This window comes from Callospermophilus lateralis, chromosome 4, assembly GCF_048772815.1.
Source record: "Callospermophilus lateralis isolate mCalLat2 chromosome 4, mCalLat2.hap1, whole genome shotgun sequence".
NCBI classification, from domain to species: domain Eukaryota; kingdom Metazoa; phylum Chordata; class Mammalia; order Rodentia; family Sciuridae; genus Callospermophilus; species Callospermophilus lateralis.
In genome coordinates this window covers 2,222,971-2,242,857 of record NC_135308.1, presented here as the reverse complement: position 1 = coordinate 2,242,857, position 19,887 = coordinate 2,222,971, and the positions used below count along the sequence as shown (strand labels likewise).

Genomic DNA, 19,887 nt, shown 5'->3' with positions numbered 1-19,887 from the left:
TTCTGTTCATCTTATATTTTCCCAAATGAAATCCATTCATTGAGGATTTATGCATGTATTTGAACTGTCCAATTCAGCATAGCCTACGGGACTTGGTCACTCCTCTAACAATCGCTATGTTAATTTCTATTTGAAAACATGCATAAGTTTGTATTTATTTGTCTGTTATGCTCCAAGGGAAGTTCTCAATTACTAATTAATTGCACATCAAAGACTCCACTTAATGGCTGGATAGAATGGGTAGATATTAAATTCTAGAGAGAAAAAAAAAAAAACACAGAAGAAATTACATTCCAGCCCCTTGGTCCAAGCTAATTTGTGATACCTGTTCTCGCCTGAACTCTCCAAACACCACGGCAGAGGAGCATCTGAACAGCACTTGTGAATGATCAGTTGGCGTTTAATAGAGAGCACATCAACACTGTGGTTAATATGCAGAAATGCTTAAAATGCAAGACAAGCTTGAAATAAGAAGTTTTCACCATCCTAAGAACCAAGTAGCTCCAGGGCTCTCTGAGGATGTGGCCCTGGAAACCAGCGTTGGGGATCCTGTCCATGGAGATGGGCTGCTCTTCCTCAGCCGCCCCCTCCCATCTCCCAGGGACCCTAGTGTATTGCTCTCACTCAGGCACACACTGCTGATTCCTGACAGCTCTCTGGCACTCCAGGTGTCGACAGGTGGAATCTAGTGCATTTTCTGTCATTTTAAGGTACGGCCTTAAACTTCAGGCCAATGCTTTTTGGTAAATAAACATTCAATGGCTAATATCTAGGAATATTATAAAATACTGTATGCGGACATTGTTCTCACTGACTCAAAACAAAAAATGAAATCTTGATCGCCATTGATCACGTGGCTTTCAGACCTGGTGACCTGCAGTGCACAGTGGGTGAGAGCTCATGGTGCCCGTTCATTAGCAGCGTGTAAGGCACAGTTGACTTGCACCCCTCTTATGGCCCAGTGAAGTGCAGCAACACGAGTGGAGGGCCGTATGACAACTTAGGGGACAAGACACTGTCTTCAGAGTGAGTGCTGAGTCCCCAAGACTCACCTTCCTCCCCTGGGTGCTGAAACGCGACCCCCACACAGTGAGCCCTTTCAGTTCTGGGACGTTCCAGATAGACTTTGTTAATCACGCCAACTAAGGGACCAGCTTCCTCTGCTCAGCCAGACCCGTCCCACAAGTCCCCGAGCTCCCAGGTTGGTATGTGGGACCATCTAGGGTGGTGTGGCTACCCTGCTGAAGTGCCCTGTGAGGAGGGCACTGCACTTGCTTTCTGCCAGGGGAAGACGCTCTCCCTTGCCTTCCAGCTGGTAGGCTCAGCGTGTTTGCCAGGAGCTCTGAGTCAGGCCACTGGGAGGCTCATCAGGAGACCCGCGGAGGCCCCCGAGGAGCTGACAGGCCCACCTTTCTCACCACTCACCAGAGTTACCATCCGGAGTTTAGACGGCTTTGGAATTTTTCTTTGTAAACTCCTACTTCACTTTTTCCATGCTAAGAGCATCACCCCCACTACTCTCCAATGTACCCACCGTCTCCTCACATTTTCGTACAGTTGTTCCCAAACTTCCAGCGAGGGCTGCGTGGTCTCACCTGTGGGAGACAGACACAGAGGAATTAAGGGATGGGTGTAGGTTCTCAGAGCACATGTCAGGATGTGTGTCTGCGTCTTAGGACTCTTGCTTGGCCCACGAGGAGAGACTTGGGGAGTGGCCCTGAGTGCGGAGCGCTTTCCCTGGCCGCAGTTCCCCCGTCCGCCCTGCTTGCTCTTGGGCTTCAGGTGTAAAGGGTCATGGATGACCTCCTGTGCCCTCCACACTTGCCCATTTTTTAGAAAAAAAATATGTAAGTGACCGATCGCTGAGGATTTTGGATATTCTGAAGCAACAGAAAGATGGTCAGTGGACTCCTTCAGAGAGCAGGAGGAAGTCGGCACCCTAGAAGAGTTAGCAAAAGTGATTTTCTAATAAATATCAATTGTTTAAAGTGTGAGTGGCAAGAAAAAAGGAAAAGAAACTAACAGTTATTATAGTCTAAGAAGCAAGAGCCCCGAAATCAGAGAGAAAGCGTGCTCTCTTTGCCCAAACAGCCTCCTAACTTTCCGTGGTCTAAGATCTTGCTCCACTCGCTGATGGTCTCTGTCCTGAAGGATGTCTGACCACAGTGGGAAGCACATGTAGCTTCCAACAGCTGCTCAGGGCAGGGCGGAAGCTGGCTGGCTGCGTCGCGTGGGCACCGGGGCTTGGCTCTGCATGCCGGGCCTCTTCTCTGCCCCTGACCCTCCTGGTCTCCCTCCAGGTCGGGAGCACGGTGTTTTTCAGGTGCAGGAAGGGGTACCACATTCAAGGCTCCACGACGCGGACCTGCCTCGCCAACCTGACGTGGAGCGGGCTGCAGACAGAGTGCATACGTAAGTGGACCTCTGCGCCACCGGGCACACCTGTCTGCTGTCTGGGGAGGGCCTGCCCTGAGGGGAGCCAGGAGCAGAGTCTGTGTCTGACTGGACAGAGTTTCCTGGTCCCGAACTGTGCGAGTCTCACGCTTGGGGACCTGGAGCAGCAGCAAGGCCAGGACCTGGGTGGTGATGCCAGTTCTCAGCCCCAGACCTGTGAGTCAGAAACTCCGGAGGGAGGTGGCCGGGAATCTGCTTAGCAAGCCTTCCAGTTGACAGTACCAGGCTAAGGTTAGAAGTCCTGGGACAGGGTGGCACTACACCCCTTTCTCCTCGCTTGTAAGCTGACCTCGTGTTTAGTAGGTCATGTGATATGTCAGAGAACAGTATAAATGCTTAGGCTGTGTTTTTGTTATAGATACGAAGAGTATGAGAATGGATCACTGAAATAGCTTCTTGAGGACCAAACTTAGTTTTGTGATTTGATCATGAGATTTAGAGACAGTGTTTTGTGGACAGATAGTGAATCAGCCCTTCATTTCCCCATCATTAATTTAGTGAAATGCCACATCTTACTCTGGCTTTAAGCATAAAGCATCAGGAGAATGTTATGAAAAATTATTTTGCTAAAATGTAAGGTGTGATTTTCCATGTATTTATCAGAATCATCACATGTGTGGTTAATTTAAAGTTGCCATCTCTACATCACTATTCAGATATGTGGCTAGCATACGAATATGTATGTGCATATACTCAAGTATGTGCCCATTGAACTGTGCCTCTCTAGGTAAAACGGAACTTGCAAGAACTCATTGTCTTGAAAGTTTGAAAGCCTGATAAAATGTGAAATATTGGCAATACTTGAAGCAATTTCATTTATAGTTCTAAAATTGTAAACTTGTTTTATAATAATCTACCAAGTTTTAAAATCTGAGACATATGGGTAAACTTTATAAAAAATAAGGCTATTTGGAATATATAATAAGCATTACGGTCTCATCTACTCTTAAATTATATTTGTAAAGAAAATGAGAATCTATATTTTAATTAAGTCTTTAAGTGCACATCAACTCTTTACCACTCACTTCACCGAACAATGAACTTGCTAGTTGCCACCTGACAAGAATCGAGGTATGTTTAGAGTATGTGTCAGCCTGTCTGAGTTAGTCTATAAGACTGGTCATGTAAGGGTCTTGACTATTATCTACCTTACCTGCATGTCAGAGTGTCCCTCTGAATCTCTACGTGTAATCATGTGTATGTGTCATATGTGGAATCACCCGCCTCACAGCCGCTCTGACGTGCGTGCTACTTACCTCTTGGGACGTGTGTGAGCTTCGCAGTGAGGTGGTCTCCGTGTTCCTAACGGGATGAATGCCGTTTCAGCTCACGCCTGCAGGCAGCCAGAAACCCCGGCGCACGCGGACGTGCGGGCCATCGACCTTCCTGCTTTCGGCTACACCTTGGTGTACACCTGCCACGCGGGCTTCTTCCTTGCAGGTGGCTCTGAACATAGGACGTGCAAGGCAGACATGAAGTGGACGGGGAAGTCACCTGTGTGTAAAAGTAAGTCACTGATCACGGCGTGAAGGCACATTCCTGAGAGCAGATGAGCAGCGGCAGGAGGGGTGTCCTCAGCCAGCCTCAGCACACTCCGTGTGCCTGGATGTGCATACAGTGAGCGACTGATGTATACCTCAGGGTTACATGGACATAGAGACTTTATAATTTGCTATCTACATTTTAAGCAAAAGAGAAATGCTATGTGGCTGAAGAAAAATATTCTGAGTTAAAAGAAAAAAAATAATAAACAATATATTCTCAGAAAATGTGCTTCTTAAAACTGAAGATGCATAAATAAATATTACCAAGTGTCTGAGAATACATAAGTGAAACTACCTGTGTTTTTGAATCCATAAGCTGTTTGGTGGTGAAGTAGACGTTTATATATTCTTAACATTTGTTCTATTTTTTGAAGTTACAAAAGCAATTAGCATGAAAATGATGCTTTGATTACAGATTTGTGTGTTTACAAATGAGAGTAACACGTGGGTCAGAATTGCTGGCAGCAAACCTGTCACATTCTAACCAATGTGGTTTGCGGATCCGCCTTGAGTCTTGGACAGCAGGAAGCAATTTGTGGAGTACATCAGTCTTGGCTTCCTGGAGCACATTTACTCAGAGTCTCAGGTTCAGGATTTTAAAATACACCCCTTTGCCCTTCCCCGTCAGAACAGAAGAATACAAGCTTTAAAAGATCACCATTTGTAGTTTGACCTGTAAATATAAAAGCTAAGAGACAGTCAAGTCAGACTAACTCATTAGACTGAATGGACTCCATCTTCTTCCGTGCCAGAGGATTTGGGGCCTGGGACACCAGAGGGTTGGAACCCTGGACACCTCAGGTAGCTGGCCCTAGTGTGAGGCGGTGTCCCCAGCAGGGTGTCAGAAGGCGGACCCAAGCCACCCTGATTTGCAAGGCTCTCTGTTGTAGCACCTGAGTGGATTTGCCCATGAGGTGGGTGTGCACGGCTCCCCTGTGGAAGGCAGCTCTCCACGACACCCAGGACACAGTTCACCCATGGGCCTAAGATGCATACGGATGCGACAGTCGTATTTGGTACATTTTAAAAATCTGGAGAAAGGAAAATTGCTTCAATTTGACATTTTTTTTCAAACTTATTAAAAAATAAATGTTTTTGAAAATGATAATTTGTCTTTTTACTTGTAGGTAAAGGAGTGAGAGAAGTTAATGAAACAGTTACTAAAACTCCAGGTTTGTATACCAGAACAGTTATAGATTTCAATCAAATTAAGTGATTTGTTCTCTCCTTATTTTGCACAGTGAAAAATTCTTAGCATTTAAATTTCTGAATCCATTACACCGGGCAAAGTAGCATCCCAATGATTTGACACCACACACCTGCGCAGATTTCTGTTTGATTTGCTGCAGGGGTTCGTGAGTGGAACAACATTGTGTGCAAGGGCAGCCCTGGACATGCTTGCTCACGATTTGCTTCCACAGAGGCAGAGGACAGGCTGAGCCCACACGTGGTATGATGGAGAGCCTTATAAATAGGGTTGCAGTCCTTCCTCTGTGTGAGGGAAGCCCCAGCCAAGCATGATGGTGTGCGCTGTCACCAGAGCAGTTCACACGGGCAACCCCGTCTTCCAAGGACCTGCATGATCCATGATTTCCATATCTCTGCCTTCCAGCAAGCTCATCATTGAGCAAATGCCCCACATGGCCTGTCACCATCTGGGGCATTTGCTCAATGCATCAGGCAGTGAATCTGAAAGGCACAGTCCTGATCCTAAGAGAGGGCTTCTGTATCTGACGTCATGTGGCAAGGTGCTCTGTGTTACGGATTTGGATACTATTTAAATTAAACAAGTATCCCCAAATTAAATTCATTTAAGCCAAGTTTGTTTTTTTAAGCATAAATAGTCTTTGTAAACATATGAGGTCAATGACTAGTGTTTTCCTTACTTGGGTATTAATCCTGGTTTCTTGGACATGATGTTCTATTTTGACATCAGTGTGGAAGGAAACTGGTAATGCTGGGCTGCACAGTCGATTCTTAGGTGAGGCAGATCGCATGATAGAGGACTCTCTCCATCCTATACAATGAAGAGCATAAAATCATCTTTCCTCACTATTTCATTAAAATATCACAAATCAAGTACAAGAATCAGTACTATCCAAGCCACACTTTCTTTAACAGAAGGAAACGCAGCATTTCATTGTCATGTGTTTCTTATTTTGTGTTTGACATATTTAAATATCTACATGTGCTTTTTGTAGGTGCACACATTATTTTCAGGGTAACTTTTCTCCTCTCTGAGGAGGTGCTAACTAGATAGGGTTCTTTATCATGGTGGTCCACACTAGCATGGCTCTGCTATTGGCAGGTGCACTAGCACACTACCCGCAGGAACTCAAGTGGCAAGGACCCAGGGAGAAGGCTACCCCATGACTGATGGTCACGTCTGAATACAGAGAGGCGGCTCTTAAGCCCCGGTGCTACCTTAACCTACCCATCAGGCATGCCCACTAGTGTGAGACACCCTCAGGCCTGGAGGGAAGGAGGTGCACACATTAATATTCTCAGTGAATGTTACAGAAACCAGTCTTGAAAAACAATCTGGGCTATTCTAGAGGCTGTTGATTTTAATAAATTAAACATTTGGGGTTTGCCAGTTAAAATCAGGGCCTCTACAGCCTGCTGTGGATGTCTCACTGTTTAATGTCAGTGATCTCTAAGAATCTCAGACACTTGTGCTGAGACGTCGTTCTCACTTTGTTCTATTGTTTGATTGTCTCTACTGTAAGCTGGGTTGACGCAAAGCCATGGGAAGCCCACTCTGCTCTGGGGCTTCTCCTACTAGGGTCCTTGCAGGCCTAGCTTGTCCAGGGACACAGGAGAGTGGCCAATAGGCTGCAAAAAGAAGCGGGGACACCGTTGTGACTTCATGATTTCCACTTTATTAGATTTACTGAAAATATTTTTAGAGAGAAATGAATCCTTCTTTCTACCTAGCAACTGAACGTGTTTTGACCAGTTCTGCTTGCAGGGAACTTGTTTAATTGAATGTTTTTGGTACATCACGAGGAGCTGCACCTCATAAGGGAGAGAACCTTAGTGAAACACTGATGTGGACCTTTACATTGTAATGCGTTGATATTTAGGTTGACATTAGGAAAAAGGCAGGATTTTATACATAATTCCTACCTGAGATGTGGAAGATAAATGTAATACTTTTTATAAATTGTGAAAATAAAATAGATCAGGAACCTCTGCATGCATTCCTGACCCAGATTCATCTGTTTAAGAAAGACTCCATGCCTTTTATTTCTGAATTTACTAGACATACACAAAAGAGGCAGCTGAGGCGACCCCTTCTCCCTTTCTGACTAATGTTGGCATGTTTTGCAGAAAGAGACTTGGGTAGAGCAGAAGAGCATGGGGGAGAGTGGTCAGCTCCACTTGCAAAGCAAAGCCCTGAGTGAAGCAAGGCCCCTGTCTTCACAGGCTGGTGCCGTCCACCTGCTTGGAAGCATGAGCTTGTTGAGGGCAGGCGCACCTCACAGATGACATGAGTCAGTGCCTCCAAGTATGTGTCTTCCAAAGAGCAGACTGAGTGCTAGTGAGGTATCAGCAGGAGTCCAGGGGGCAGTGAACACTTTCCTACTGAGCACAGGAAAATGACGCTAGCCTTGGTAGAACCTCCTCCCATGGCCACGCCGTGGAGGTCCGCCTCGCAGGCTCCCGGGCTTCCCTGCCTCCGCAGAGCAGAGCTGTCGCCTGCCCAGAGCAAGGGCTCTCTCTTCTGACCGCCACGCACACTGTGTGAGCACAGTGCACCAGGCGACCCCCTTGCTGTTGCCGGTCATCTCTCACTGAGCAGGGTTGGGCCGTCTGAGCTTGAAATGTCCAGACGTCATGTCTGTGTGTGCTGACGTCATCTGTTCCCTTCCCTGCAGTTCCTTCGGACGTGTTTTTCGTCAGTTCGGTGTGGAAGGGATATTATGAATATTTAGGAAAAAGACAGCCTGCCACTCTCACCGTTGACTGGTTCAATGCAACCAGCAGCAAGGTGAACGCGACCTTCACGGCAGCCTCGCAGGTGCAGCTGGAATTGACAGGTAGGCGCTGAGGGGCTTGGTCAGGCACCGGGGAGCAGCAGTGGGGCCCTGCCTGTCCCGGGGCTCCTGGTTCGGAAGCGCTTGCTCTTGCTGTGGGGGCTTTGCAAGCACTGGTCTCAGCGGCCCTGGACAGCGACAGCCGGTTGACACAGCTTGTCATGGTCAGGAGTGCAGAGCTCCCACAGTGGAGTGCAGAGGGTCAGCAACGTGCACAGCACTGATCCAGGGCCTGTCGGTCACATCCAACACGACACTGAATTCCACTCTCTTCAGGTCCTCTAACTCATGTGCTCCTCCCGAGTTTTGTCACCACATGTGAATAAAATGACAACGTTAGTAGGAAAACAAGCTCTGATTTCTATGCCAGTACATACGTGCTTCTTAATTTTAAGCATGTCTTATCTATTGTCTTTTTCATTCTTACATAAATCCCATGGTGCAAGTTCCCTTATGTGACATATATATGACACACATACATGTGTGTATATATACATAAAATATATGTGTGTGTATATATATTTATAGACTTAAAAGGAGAGAGAGAGAGAGAGAGAGAGAGAGAGAGAGAGAGAGTGTTGGTCTCAGGAACGTTAAGTAGCTCACCTAAGGTGATATGTTAAGTAGTTGTCAGAGGCGTAGCTGAACTCCACAGTCAGAATCTGAGCCCCGCTAGGAACAGACATGCTCAGCCTCCTTCATGTTTAAATGTAGTGATTTTTTTTAGAGAGAGAGAAGAGAGAAGAGAGAGAGAGAGAGAATTTTAATATTTATTTTTTAGTTTTCCGCGGACACAACATCTTTGTATGTGGTGCTGAGGATTGAACCCGGGCTGCACGCATACCAGAAGAGTGCGCTACCGCTTGAGCTACATCCCCAGCCCAAATGTAGTGATTTTTAACCCCCCTTCTTGTAACTATATACCATTTGCCATGAACTGACTCCTAACGGCTTGAGAGTCTCCTTGGATCACCCACAAGAGGCAGCCCTGATTCTGAACACCAAGGCGTCTCAAAACGCCACCCCCCCCCCACAGTAGGTGACTCATCCTTGGGACGTATGGTGGGGTCAGGTTCCGGCCTCACATGTCACTTTTCTGTCCTTGGATAGGAAAACATGTAAAATAGCCCATACGCTCCGCATTAGGAAAAAAAAACTGTTCCCCACCTCAGATGTCCACAGGGTGTGCTCCTGGGCTGGTGGGCTGGTGGCCCCTGGCTCAGGACCCCACACTCCCTTATGCTTTGCCCACGTGAATGAACACATGACTCAGAGCAGGCACTGAACATCTAGTTATGTCGGAATAAACTAAGGAGCTTTTAAATATTTACACTCCTCAGCTCCAGCCCCATAGTTTAGATCTTTCTCCTTACAGAACCAGAGATCTGAACTTTCCCCCAAAGAACATGCCCCCAGGGGACTCAGTGCCCCCAGACTCTGGATCAGTGTGGGGGGGCCTGTGGTCGCCCCGGGGGAGTGAGTCCCAGGACACAGACTCCACACAGCCTGGCTTGAAAGAATGGGAGGGGCAGGAAGGGCAGCACACGCTGTGGTGCCCGCTGGGACAGCGGTTGGTTTTGCTGCTGCTGTTTAACCCTCGTCCGCTCTCAGGAGGTGGTTGTACCTCTCCTGTGGCGGGAAAAGCCGCCCACAGGAGAGGGCTGGGGTTGGACAGAGGCTCCCTTCTGGTGTCTGTCAGTGGACGCTTGCCTGGCACTTTCCGGATGGCTCCTCTGGGCCCAGTTAGTGGGAGCCCCCTGCAGCTTCTCTTGGGAACTCCGCACCCTTGCCTGCAGGTGGCGGCAGCCCATTTATGCAGCGCCTGTTTCTGTTCTGGGTTTTCTCCTCCTGTGGTGGGAACTCGCTTCAGGTGCAGCCCACCCCCTCGGCAACACGCCAGTTGTGTACACCCTCAGGTGTGGTGTCCGTCCCCCATGCCCCTCTCTGTAGCTGGGCCCGTGTCCTTGCTGGCCTCCTGTGCTCCTCCTGCACCAATGGCATCCCTACAAGTAGCTGCATTTGTGTTGCGGTTTTGTCTGTTTTTTCTACATATTCCTGCCCTCAAAAGTCAATAAAATATGGATAAAAAAATTCTGGATCTTTAAGAAGAATCAAATACACACACACTCCTGTCCTTCCCGGCCTGGTTCAGTGAGGTGAACCAGGTCCATGAAGGACTCTCACGAGCTGTCAGATTTTTGGGGGGAAGCACTGAGACTCAAACTAAACCAGGACTTCTGTTGGTCTCTGTGAGCTGGGGCTTCGCCTGCTCCTGCTCTGCTCAAGTCTGTGCTACAGTGGCTGCCGGTGGCCCTGAGGATCCTCAGGTGGGACTGACGCCCGTCTTTCCACAGGTGTTTACAAGAAGGAGGAGACCCACCTGCTCCTGAAAGCTTTCCACGTTAAAGGCCCCGGAGACGTTTTTGTGAGCAAGTTTGAAAACGACAACTGGGGTCTCGATGGCTACGTAAGTGCCCGCCTGAGGCCTCCTCGCACCCCGTGCTCTGAGCAGAGAAGTCACTCTGTCCCTGGAGACCTGGTGTCCCCTTGGCAGCAGGACCACTTTACCCCTCATTTTATAGTGGTGGAGACTGAACTCCAAAGTGAGAATCATTGGCCAAGAGTAAAGCAGCCGTTCTGCCAAGGACAGAGCAGGGCCTGACCACGGCTCTCCCCGGAGAGCACGGCAGCCACCCACTGTAAGGCCACCATGTGGCTACTCTGAGAGTCCTGAGCCGGTATTCCTTGTGAACGGAGAGCTGGGGAGGCTTCCTTAGCACCTTCTTTGCAAGTCATCTTGCTGTGTCCTGGTCACGTGTGACAAGGGCACACAGCCTCATGAGGCACGCAGGCCCGATTGCTGTGACCACGTGAGTCTCCCGTGCGGGAGCTGTGACCACGTGAGTCTCCCGTGCGGGAGCTGTGACCACGTGAGTCTCCCGTGCGGGAGCTGTGACCACGTGAGTCTCCCGTGCGGGAGCTGTGACCACGTGAGTCTCCCGTGCGGGAGCTGTGACCACGTGAGTCTCCCGTGCGGGAGCTGTGACCACGTGAGTCTCCCGTGCGGGAGCTGTGACCACGTGAGTCTCCCGTGCGGGAGCTGTGATTATTCGTCCGTAGCTCCATCTCCCTGTCACAAGGCAGTTACTCAGATTGAGAGGGTCAGTATGAATCCAAGTTAGTGGAAGTCCAGCCTGTATGACTTTCAGTTTCTAACTGTAAATATGTCATAAACGTGGGATGTGACAGCAACTCGGGACAGCAGTGACACTGAGGTCACCAGGACCCGCTGGCCTCCTTTTCACATGTCTCCTCCCTGTCCCCACTTACCAGGTGTCCTCAGGACTTGAACGGGGAGGATTCACTTTCCAAGGTGACGTGCACGGGAAGGACTTCGGGAAGTTCAAGCTGGAGCGACAAGGTAAGCTGCGCCAGGCCTCCTTCACCAAGGAGGAGCGCAAAGAAACCCCAGCAGCACTCAGGAGGGCCTGGCACATTCACAAAACAAAACAGAAACAAAGCTGGGGATGATGCACCAGGTACATCACTGTGGGATTAGCATCCTTCTGCATCAAGAAGGTTTAGAATCAAGGGCACAAAGATGGAACTCAAGTTAAAAATGAGCAACTCTACTACCCTAAGAAAACTAAGGGATGTTAAAAGTAAAAAAGTCTGTATCTCTACAAAGTATCAATGGTCGTGTTCAGTCACCAGAATGTGCAGCTTAAAGTGTGGTGTTGGCTGATCCCAGGACACTCAGGCGTGCAGTTCTGGGGATGGAGAGTGGACACACAGGACTGACAGTCCTCTCCTCCAACAGCCTCTCTCCAAAATGTTTGGCCTGCGAGTACGAGCCCTGTTCTTCCCACACATGTGCGTCTGCAGGGCTCCTTCAGTAGTTCAGATAGTTAGTGCACACCACCTGTGGCCACCGTGGGCCTTTGCTTCAGCAAAGGTGTTTGGGATGCATTGCATCAGGTAGGACACGGTGCACTCAGCGCCGTGGGTCCAGCGAGTGAGGCCGGCACCCAGGAGACCCGTTCACTCCTGGCAGACCTCCTGCCTTGTGTGTTCCTTCTCTTCTGATTTTGACCTCAGCGAGGAGATGGGAAGGTGCAAGGCAAGGGCCGCTGCAGTGAATCCTGCCTCACTGATGAGCTGGCCAGGGGACGGAGGAAGAGCTGCAGTCCTGGGAGCCGCTGTGGAGCACGGTGTGGCTGCGTGCTGAGGGGTCTGCACAGACACGCCCTTCACGGAGCCATAGGCCACATGCACCAGGGCAGGGGAGACACAGGTTGTATGGGGTTAGCACTGCGTTCCTGCCAGATGGTTGGAACTACATTATGCGCTGCTGGAAGAGGCTTCGGACATGCCAATTTATGAAGAGGAAGATTGCCGTGCAGAGGAACAGGAGGGCAAAGCTCTGTGGTGTGGATCACTGATACACTCCTTCCTCAGGACCTAGCCTGAGCCCAGGGAGGCGAAGAGCAGGTTTCCAGCCTGCCAGTCAGCACCCTGGACAAAGGAAAGCCAACCGTGCAATGGCCTCTTCCACCATTCCAAAACCCAGGGTGCCATGGCGCAGAAAAACTAAATTATGATGCTAGCAATTAACTGTGATGCCAGGCCATCTTTCAAAGTGAACTGTGTCGTCTGGGGAAATGGAATAGAGGAACCCCTTAGACCAACGTAACGATAGGAGACACTTCTTTCACCTTCAGCTAGATTCTGAAGCGGCTTGCTCGCCCTCTCCCAGCGGTCCAGGTTGTCGTCATTTTCAGGACACACCGCAGGCCCGGGGAGACCCTGTGGATGGCCAGGTGGACTCACGCAGTGAACCGACCCAGACGACCCCTGTGCTGTCACCCGTTTTCTTGGTGTCACTGCCTGCCCTTTCGGCCTAACTAAATAACAGCTTGAATTAACGAGTCAGTTTTATCCTCGTGTGGTGATAAGCTGATTGTCAGGGAGAACAATTTGCTTCACAAAATAATTTGAATCTCAAACAAGTTTCACGTTCAACTAATCAGAAAAGTCTGTTTAAGTAACATTTCAGGAAAAATCATTCATTTAAGAGTGATGGCTACAAACCTATTTTGTGGAGAAAAATAACCATCTGGTTGTCTCTAGTCAGATAAACTGGAAAAAAAAATGTATCATCATTAAATGGATACTGAAGTCCAGTTAATTTGAAGACAACGTTAGTGGAAAATCTTGTGTGAAATAATCAACTTAAATTAATTGCCCTATTAAAATCGAATGACTCCCACATACAGAGAAGGAGAGAAGATGTGTGATCATCCTGGGTCTGATAACTCACCTCCATCCAGACGGCAGAGGACTCCTGCTCCACAAACAGGAGTCCTAACCACCAGCATGGCAGAGGCTTGAGTGGACGGTTCTCTGAACATTTGCCAATGACCAACAAATACCCGATAAACCCACATGTGGCCCATGACAGCCAGAACCACCAGGGGACTTCAATGGCCCCCAGGGCTCCAGCCCCTCCAACCACAGGAACAAGGGGTGACTATTCCACCCACCCAAGTCCGACGTCCAGGGTGAAGGCTCCCCTTGGCTTGACTCTGTCCCGTGGCCATACCGTGGGTGCTCAGGTTTAGAGAGAAAAGGTACCTGTCATTTTCCTTTGCATTAAGCAACTTCAGGCAATGAGGTCAAACACATTTTAAAAACCATATTTTATAAAGAAACTCTTCAAGAACCAACAGCTGTCTTTGACAATTGACAGGGAATCGGTGTTTGCTGGTCTATTTTCCCCTGGCCTGTCTCAGAGCTGGGCAAGCTCTGGCACTGCAGACCAGGGCAAGGGGTGGAGCCTGCGCAGCCTCTGAGCTGCCCGTCGCGGCCTTCCCTCCTTCTGGGCACAGCGCGTGGCTCAGCACTTCTCTTGCAAACTTGCACTATGACGTCCAGCTGCAGCTTCCCTTCAGTCCAAGACTTTGGAGAATCTCAGAGAGCAGCTCCTCTGTCTACATAGACTGCAGATGTTTGTTAGGTATTCCTATGTGCATAAAACTGTCACTCAAACAAAGGGTGCCTAGTGCCCTTCATCTCCCTCACGTCTGCACCGGGAGACTCCTTCACAGCCCCCTTGGCTGTGGGTAAGGAATTGCCAGGCAGCTTTTGTCTGTTGGTCATTAAAATGGACATCGAATCAGAAAGAGTGTCAGTTAGATTCCAGCGGAAAGGAAATCCCTGCTTCTCACAGAGTTTGTGATCACTGATGAAATTTATCATGCACATCGCTTTGCTTAAGTCTGGTACAGTAACTACACATTTTAACCCCTCTTGTCTTCCAGATCCCCTGGGCTCTGGTGAAGACCCCTCGAACCAGTACCACGGCACCAGCAGCGGCTCCGTGGCAGCTGCCATTCTGGTCCCTTTCTTCGCTTTAATTTTATCAGGGTTTGCATTTTACCTCTACAAACACAGGTACTGGAGCAGCGTGGTCTGTTCACAAATGTGCAGAGTGTGAAGTGTTGGTGTGAGCCACGGTGTGCACTTGGATTTCACGCATGTGTATTCTGCATTGCTATGCTAGGGACTGTGTGCCAAGGATTTGTGTTGCTGGTGTCTTTTCCTTTGCTTGTTAGCTGTCCTGCTGTGTCAGCAGGTCACATTTGAGTAATCTGCTTTAAGAGAATAGGCTGAGAGGGGGCCTGTATTCCTTGACGTGGCCTTCAGCCTTCCAACAGAAGGGGAAATAATGCGCCCCATGACCACTTTCTACCCCATGCATCTGTAACTCATGAATTGTTGAGCAATCTATTCCTTTAGCAGGCAAAAGTTGAGATCTTAATACACACTGAACAATATCATACTCACCATCCCTCTAGAATGTTCTGGATATTTATTAATTTTTAAATACTGGTTAATTGAAAAGTGTCAGAACTTAAAGTAAAACAATTTTATTGAATGGAATCCTTTCCTTGGAATTAATGTGGATGCATTTGGAAGGAAGGAAGGAAGGAAGGAAGGAAGGAAGGAAGGAAGGAAGGAAGGAAGGAGGTTGTAGAGTGATTATAAAGTCCTTGCTGTTGATGGGTATAATATGTTACTCTGAGGAATCTGGCTTATGCAAAATCATTCTAATCTACTGAATGAAAAGTATCATTCCCTGAAACTAACAACAAAATGTAGCAATCCTCTGGAACAAGGTTAAAGTATATTAGTTATGCCAAATATCAATTTATAAGACACACATATTTTCACTTAATTCTGGTTAAAACAAAATAAACCTAGTCCAAGGAAGGTACATTTTAGTAACTTGTAGGGCAAATTTTTAAATATATGTTTTCGTATAATTTAAAAAAATCTATACAAAATAGTAAGAAGGTTACTTCACAGTTGCATTGCACAAAATGTTTGCAGGTACACTAGCAGCACCTCTGGTTGGTAAAGTCTGTATTTTAAAAACACAGCCCAGTAAAAGAAATCTCAAGTGGTATCTACAGAATCGTAGATTGGTGGGCTGGAGTGTAGTTTGGTGGCTTTGCATGCACAAGGTCTTGGGTCACATGCCTAGCACATACAAAAAGATGATTGGCACGACTTTAATTATTATCATTATCATTTTTATTTTGAAGAAGAAATATTCTGAGCTGGTGTGGTGTCACATTTGTGTAAGAGACTTGGGAGGATGTGGCAGGAGGATTGCAAATTTGAGGCCGGCCTCAGGAACTTAACCAGATCCTGTCTCAAAGTAAATAATTTTTAAAAGGTCTGAGGATGTAGTTCAGTGGTAAAGACCCCCTGGGTTCAATCTCCAGAACCTCTCTTTAAAAAAGCAAGGAAAAAAAAACTCCTGTGCACCCCGGTCTGGTGAGCCTTCCACTTGGGATTCTGCTCCTCAGCTGGTGTAAGAGTCAGTCAGTGCAGACACACAGGCCACAGCCGCATCCCACTCAATGCAGGGGTAGGAAGAGTTTAAATTGATGTGTCTTCTTTCACAAGTTCCACTAGGCACTGTCACATCCCTGGGGACACAGACAGCACTGATAATTCACCAGACTTGCCTTTGCTGTTGTGGCATCCACGCCACCCCAGGAAGAGGGTCAGCTCCGTTAGAGCAGAATCCCTGACCTTCCTGCCACCCAGTGGTGGGAGCCCTCTGCACCCTCCAGCAGCCCACGAGTCCTGTTAGATGGTGCCCCACACGTCAGAGAGCAGGCTTTGTTGTGGCTCAGAGATGCGAGCCTTCCTACGGGCCTGAGCATCTCCTGTCCTATGGAAGGTTGACCCCGCACACTAAGCATGGCTGTGTAGGGTAAAAGGACTTCCAGTTGTGGGGTATCCAGTGCACACCGCAGCTCTTGTCTGTCCACCCGGACGTTGCTCTGCTTGTGCTCCGTGGTTGAGTGCCTCTGTGGAGGCCACGCATGCACAGCCTCAGACTTGCCACGGTGCTGGGGTTCTCTGTGGTCTGATGCCTCCTGTGGCGGGTGGGGTCCTGGAAGCCATCCTAAACTGCCCTACCTGCCCAGGCTGCTTTCTGGAGCTGGAAGGCCACTCTCACTCGCTGCTCTCCAAGGGCACCGTGGGCAGCGTGGCCTACAGCTCTGTGGTCACCTTTCTGGGTTCTTGGCCCCAGCCCAGGGGCAGGGCCAAGCCCTGGGCTCCCTCCCCTGCCTTCTCGGCACTGTCCATGGGGGTGGCCCCATGTGTCTCCAGGGAGAACCCTGCCACACGTCGCTGAGCCTCTCTGTTGCTCCCTGTGAGCTGGAAGCTGTTCCTCAGTCAGGCCCTGGTGTCACTCAGCACCTGGAGGGCCGTCCTGGTTTCCCTCCCCAGAGCCCAGGGCGTCCCCTCCAGGTCTGGCTCCGTGTACCCCCCTCCCCCCCCCCCAGCCAGAAGGTGGACTCCACCAGCTCCTGGTTTCATCTCATCCACTGCCTCGTCTGCTGCCTTTGGCTGCCTGAGCGCTTTCTAAGTTCAGTGTCTGTGACGTCTCTGACTCCTGGGGCTGTTGAAATCGACTTTTTGCTGACGGAAACCCATTTTCTGAGGTCACACACTTTTTATATGTCTTTTTCCTAACGAACACGTTGTATCTTGAGAGAAAATCGACAGAAATCCACTCAAGCAGAAGGTTTCTTCTCATCCAGTAGCCCCTGGCTCGTGGCTGGCTTGCTATGGGAGTCCTCACCTCCTGACAACTTGTCCTCTGCAGTTTCCCCTGCAATAAGGAAAGCCAGTGAAGAGGCCAGAGCACTCGTGTTGAGATCTCTTCAGTCTAAACACCCTCAATGCTTGTACCAAGGGTTCTACATGTGTGGGGGGATTTTTCACCACCAAATATAAAGACATTTTAATAATAAGGGTAGCTTTGTTTCTAAAAACAGACTAATTTTTAACTCACTAAAAAAAAAAGTCAAACTTTCAAAATAAATAAATTTGGTGAACTTAGAAAGTCTCCAGGGCTGGGCACCCCACAGGTGCACATTCTCATCATCATTACTGCAGAGTCACAAAGTTCATGGCTTCCCCGCGGCCTCGTGTGACTGTCCAGCCCAGACCCCACCTGCCTCCAGCCGGGAAGAGCATCTCAAGGGCATTCCTAGGAGGCACCAATGACCATCTGATTTTGGAAATTGCTTCCATTTTTTAAGCTGTGATATAATCCCAACTATTAATGTGTGTGTGAGTGTGTGTGTGTGTGTGTGTGTGTGTGTGTGTGGTGCTAGGGGTTGAACCCAGGGACTTGTGCAAGCGAGGCAAACGCTCTACCAACTGAGCTGTATCCGCTGCCCCCAACCTTCAATTTTTTTTTTGAAGTCAGCTCTGGTGATTGAGCAGGTGGCCCCCACCCCTCCCATCTTGCACACACCACTTCCTGTGCCTGTGGGCCCCTGCCACCCCCAGCCTGGCTGTTTGGACTCTGTGACTGACATCAGGCCCCTAACTGCGCACTCTCTCTTCCCTGCAGAACAAGACCGAAAGTTCAGTACAATGGCTATGCTGGGCACGAGAACAGCAATGGACAGGCATCGTTTGAAAACCCCATGTATGACACAAACTTAAAGCCCACAGAAGCGAAGGCTGTGCGGTTCGACACCACTCTGAACACAGTTTGTACAGTGGTATAGCCCTCAGTGCCCCAGGACTGATCCATAGCCATACCTCTGACGGACAAGCGGTGATTCCTTTGGTGCCATAGACCACTCTCCCTTCTCGCTTGCTTTGCTGCAGCGTCCTTTCCCATTGTCCACCGGTGTACGTGCAGCGGGGATTCCACTCCAACGTGGCAGGGTCTTCTGAGGATCAAACTTCAAACACATCTCATTCCACACGTGGATTCGAAGCACCTGGCTGCACCGGCTCGAACCAAGGTCTCTCAAGGGAGCCTGCCGAGTCTCGCGGACACGCCGAGCTCCATGCTTCAGTGTGGCTGGGAGGCCTTTCAGTGCAACCTTCTGGCACGTGGATGCGTCCCTCGGGCACAGTGACAAAATGGTAGCACCATGTTGTGTGTTGTTTGTTTTCTTTTCCACCCCCATGGACACCAATACTCTGAAAAGGAAAGGCTTCCTCCCAGGGGACAGCTCTCTGATAGATGCACACACCCACCAACGCTCCACTCTGCCTCCCCGAGGTCTGACGAGCGCGACGACCCCACGGCAACCCCGAGTGTCCATCCCTAGGCACATCGGCACACTTCCCAGTCAGCTTCCTACTGCAGAATTTTTGATGCACAATTTTTTGCACTAGTGTGTTAGGAATGACTAAAATTCTGATAACTATTTACACAGGGTTTACACACACTGTCCACTGTATATAAGCATCCTTTCATGTTGTGAAACTGGACACACCCCGTCAGTTGAGTAGGAGTAAGGGGGCTGGCCGCAGGGGCCAGGTCTCCAAGGGAAACGCAGTACTGGAGAGGTCTGTTTTGTCATTGCTTCCATTAGCTCCATTTATGTGCTGAACTCATTGAAGATGTCCAACAAGGAAAAAGAGGCCTTTGATTTCCCGTGTCCCCCAGCACCGTTGTCCCCCAGTCCCTGTCTGTCATGCACTTCCTTGCAGAGGTGTCCGTTTGCCGTGTACAGATGTGAATAGTAATTTATTTAGGTAGCTCGTGGCTCGTGGGTCCGGCTCCCTGCAGCCCGCCCCACAGTGCTGGCTCTCTTTCTCTGTGACGTCACTCTCTGGTATTGCACTGGAAGTCGGACACCAGAGTCACACCTTGAACTCAGCGGGAATTGTTCAGGATCAAACACTAAGTGTCCCTTTGGAGGAAGGGAAGTGCACGCGCCTCCTCAGGACCCTCCATCCCACTGGTTGGTTTCCATTTGTTTTACACTTTAGGGTTCCAGACAGATCATCTCATGACTTTCAGGCTACATCCCATTGTAGGAGATCATAAACCACACGATCAATAGAACAGTCCACGCTTCCCGAGGCGGATGAGATCAAAACCATGGGTAGGAGATGTGACCAGGAGAATGTGGTGTAAGAGATTCAAAGTGAAGATCATGTTTATTTTTATTTATACTTGTTTGATAAAAGTATTTTTGAAAAGATGACGCTTATTTTATTATTTGATGTTTAGTACATGTCCCACATGTCGAGGGTTTCCCCTCTGCACAGTGGCGGTGTCAGGGTGTGGCACTGGCCCCCGGCTTGCTGTGGGGGGCACATCCATGCTAGCGTTAGGACTGACGCGTCTGCCTGGCCGCTGACCGTTTCAGCGCAGGGCTTCACCTTTTGACCTTTCATGAAACACAGAAGGGACCCAGCAGGACACTGCTCATTCTCTGAAAGTCATGCATCCTGGTCTGAGCACTCAGTAGGTCTCGCACTCGGCTCCCTGGGCTCTGTTGCCAGGG

At 49.1% G+C, this 19,887-nt stretch overlaps 1 protein-coding gene across 1 annotated transcript in view; it reads left to right on the top strand.

Annotated features, from left to right (window-relative positions):
* Positions 1-18,144, top strand: part of Csmd1 (CUB and Sushi multiple domains 1) — a 1,328,246-nt gene extending 1,310,102 nt beyond the window's left edge. Inside the window, exons 63-70 of the mRNA XM_077109222.1 lie at positions 2,301-2,412; positions 3,781-3,960; positions 5,126-5,170; positions 7,880-8,041; positions 10,393-10,505; positions 11,372-11,459; positions 14,359-14,491; positions 17,985-18,144. Of these exons, the coding sequence (XP_076965337.1) occupies positions 2,301-2,412; positions 3,781-3,960; positions 5,126-5,170; positions 7,880-8,041; positions 10,393-10,505; positions 11,372-11,459; positions 14,359-14,491; positions 17,985-18,144 (993 nt within the window). The remainder of the gene's footprint in view (positions 1-2,300; positions 2,413-3,780; positions 3,961-5,125; positions 5,171-7,879; positions 8,042-10,392; positions 10,506-11,371; positions 11,460-14,358; positions 14,492-17,984) is intronic.
* The last annotated feature ends 1,743 nt before the right edge of the window (positions 18,145-19,887 follow it).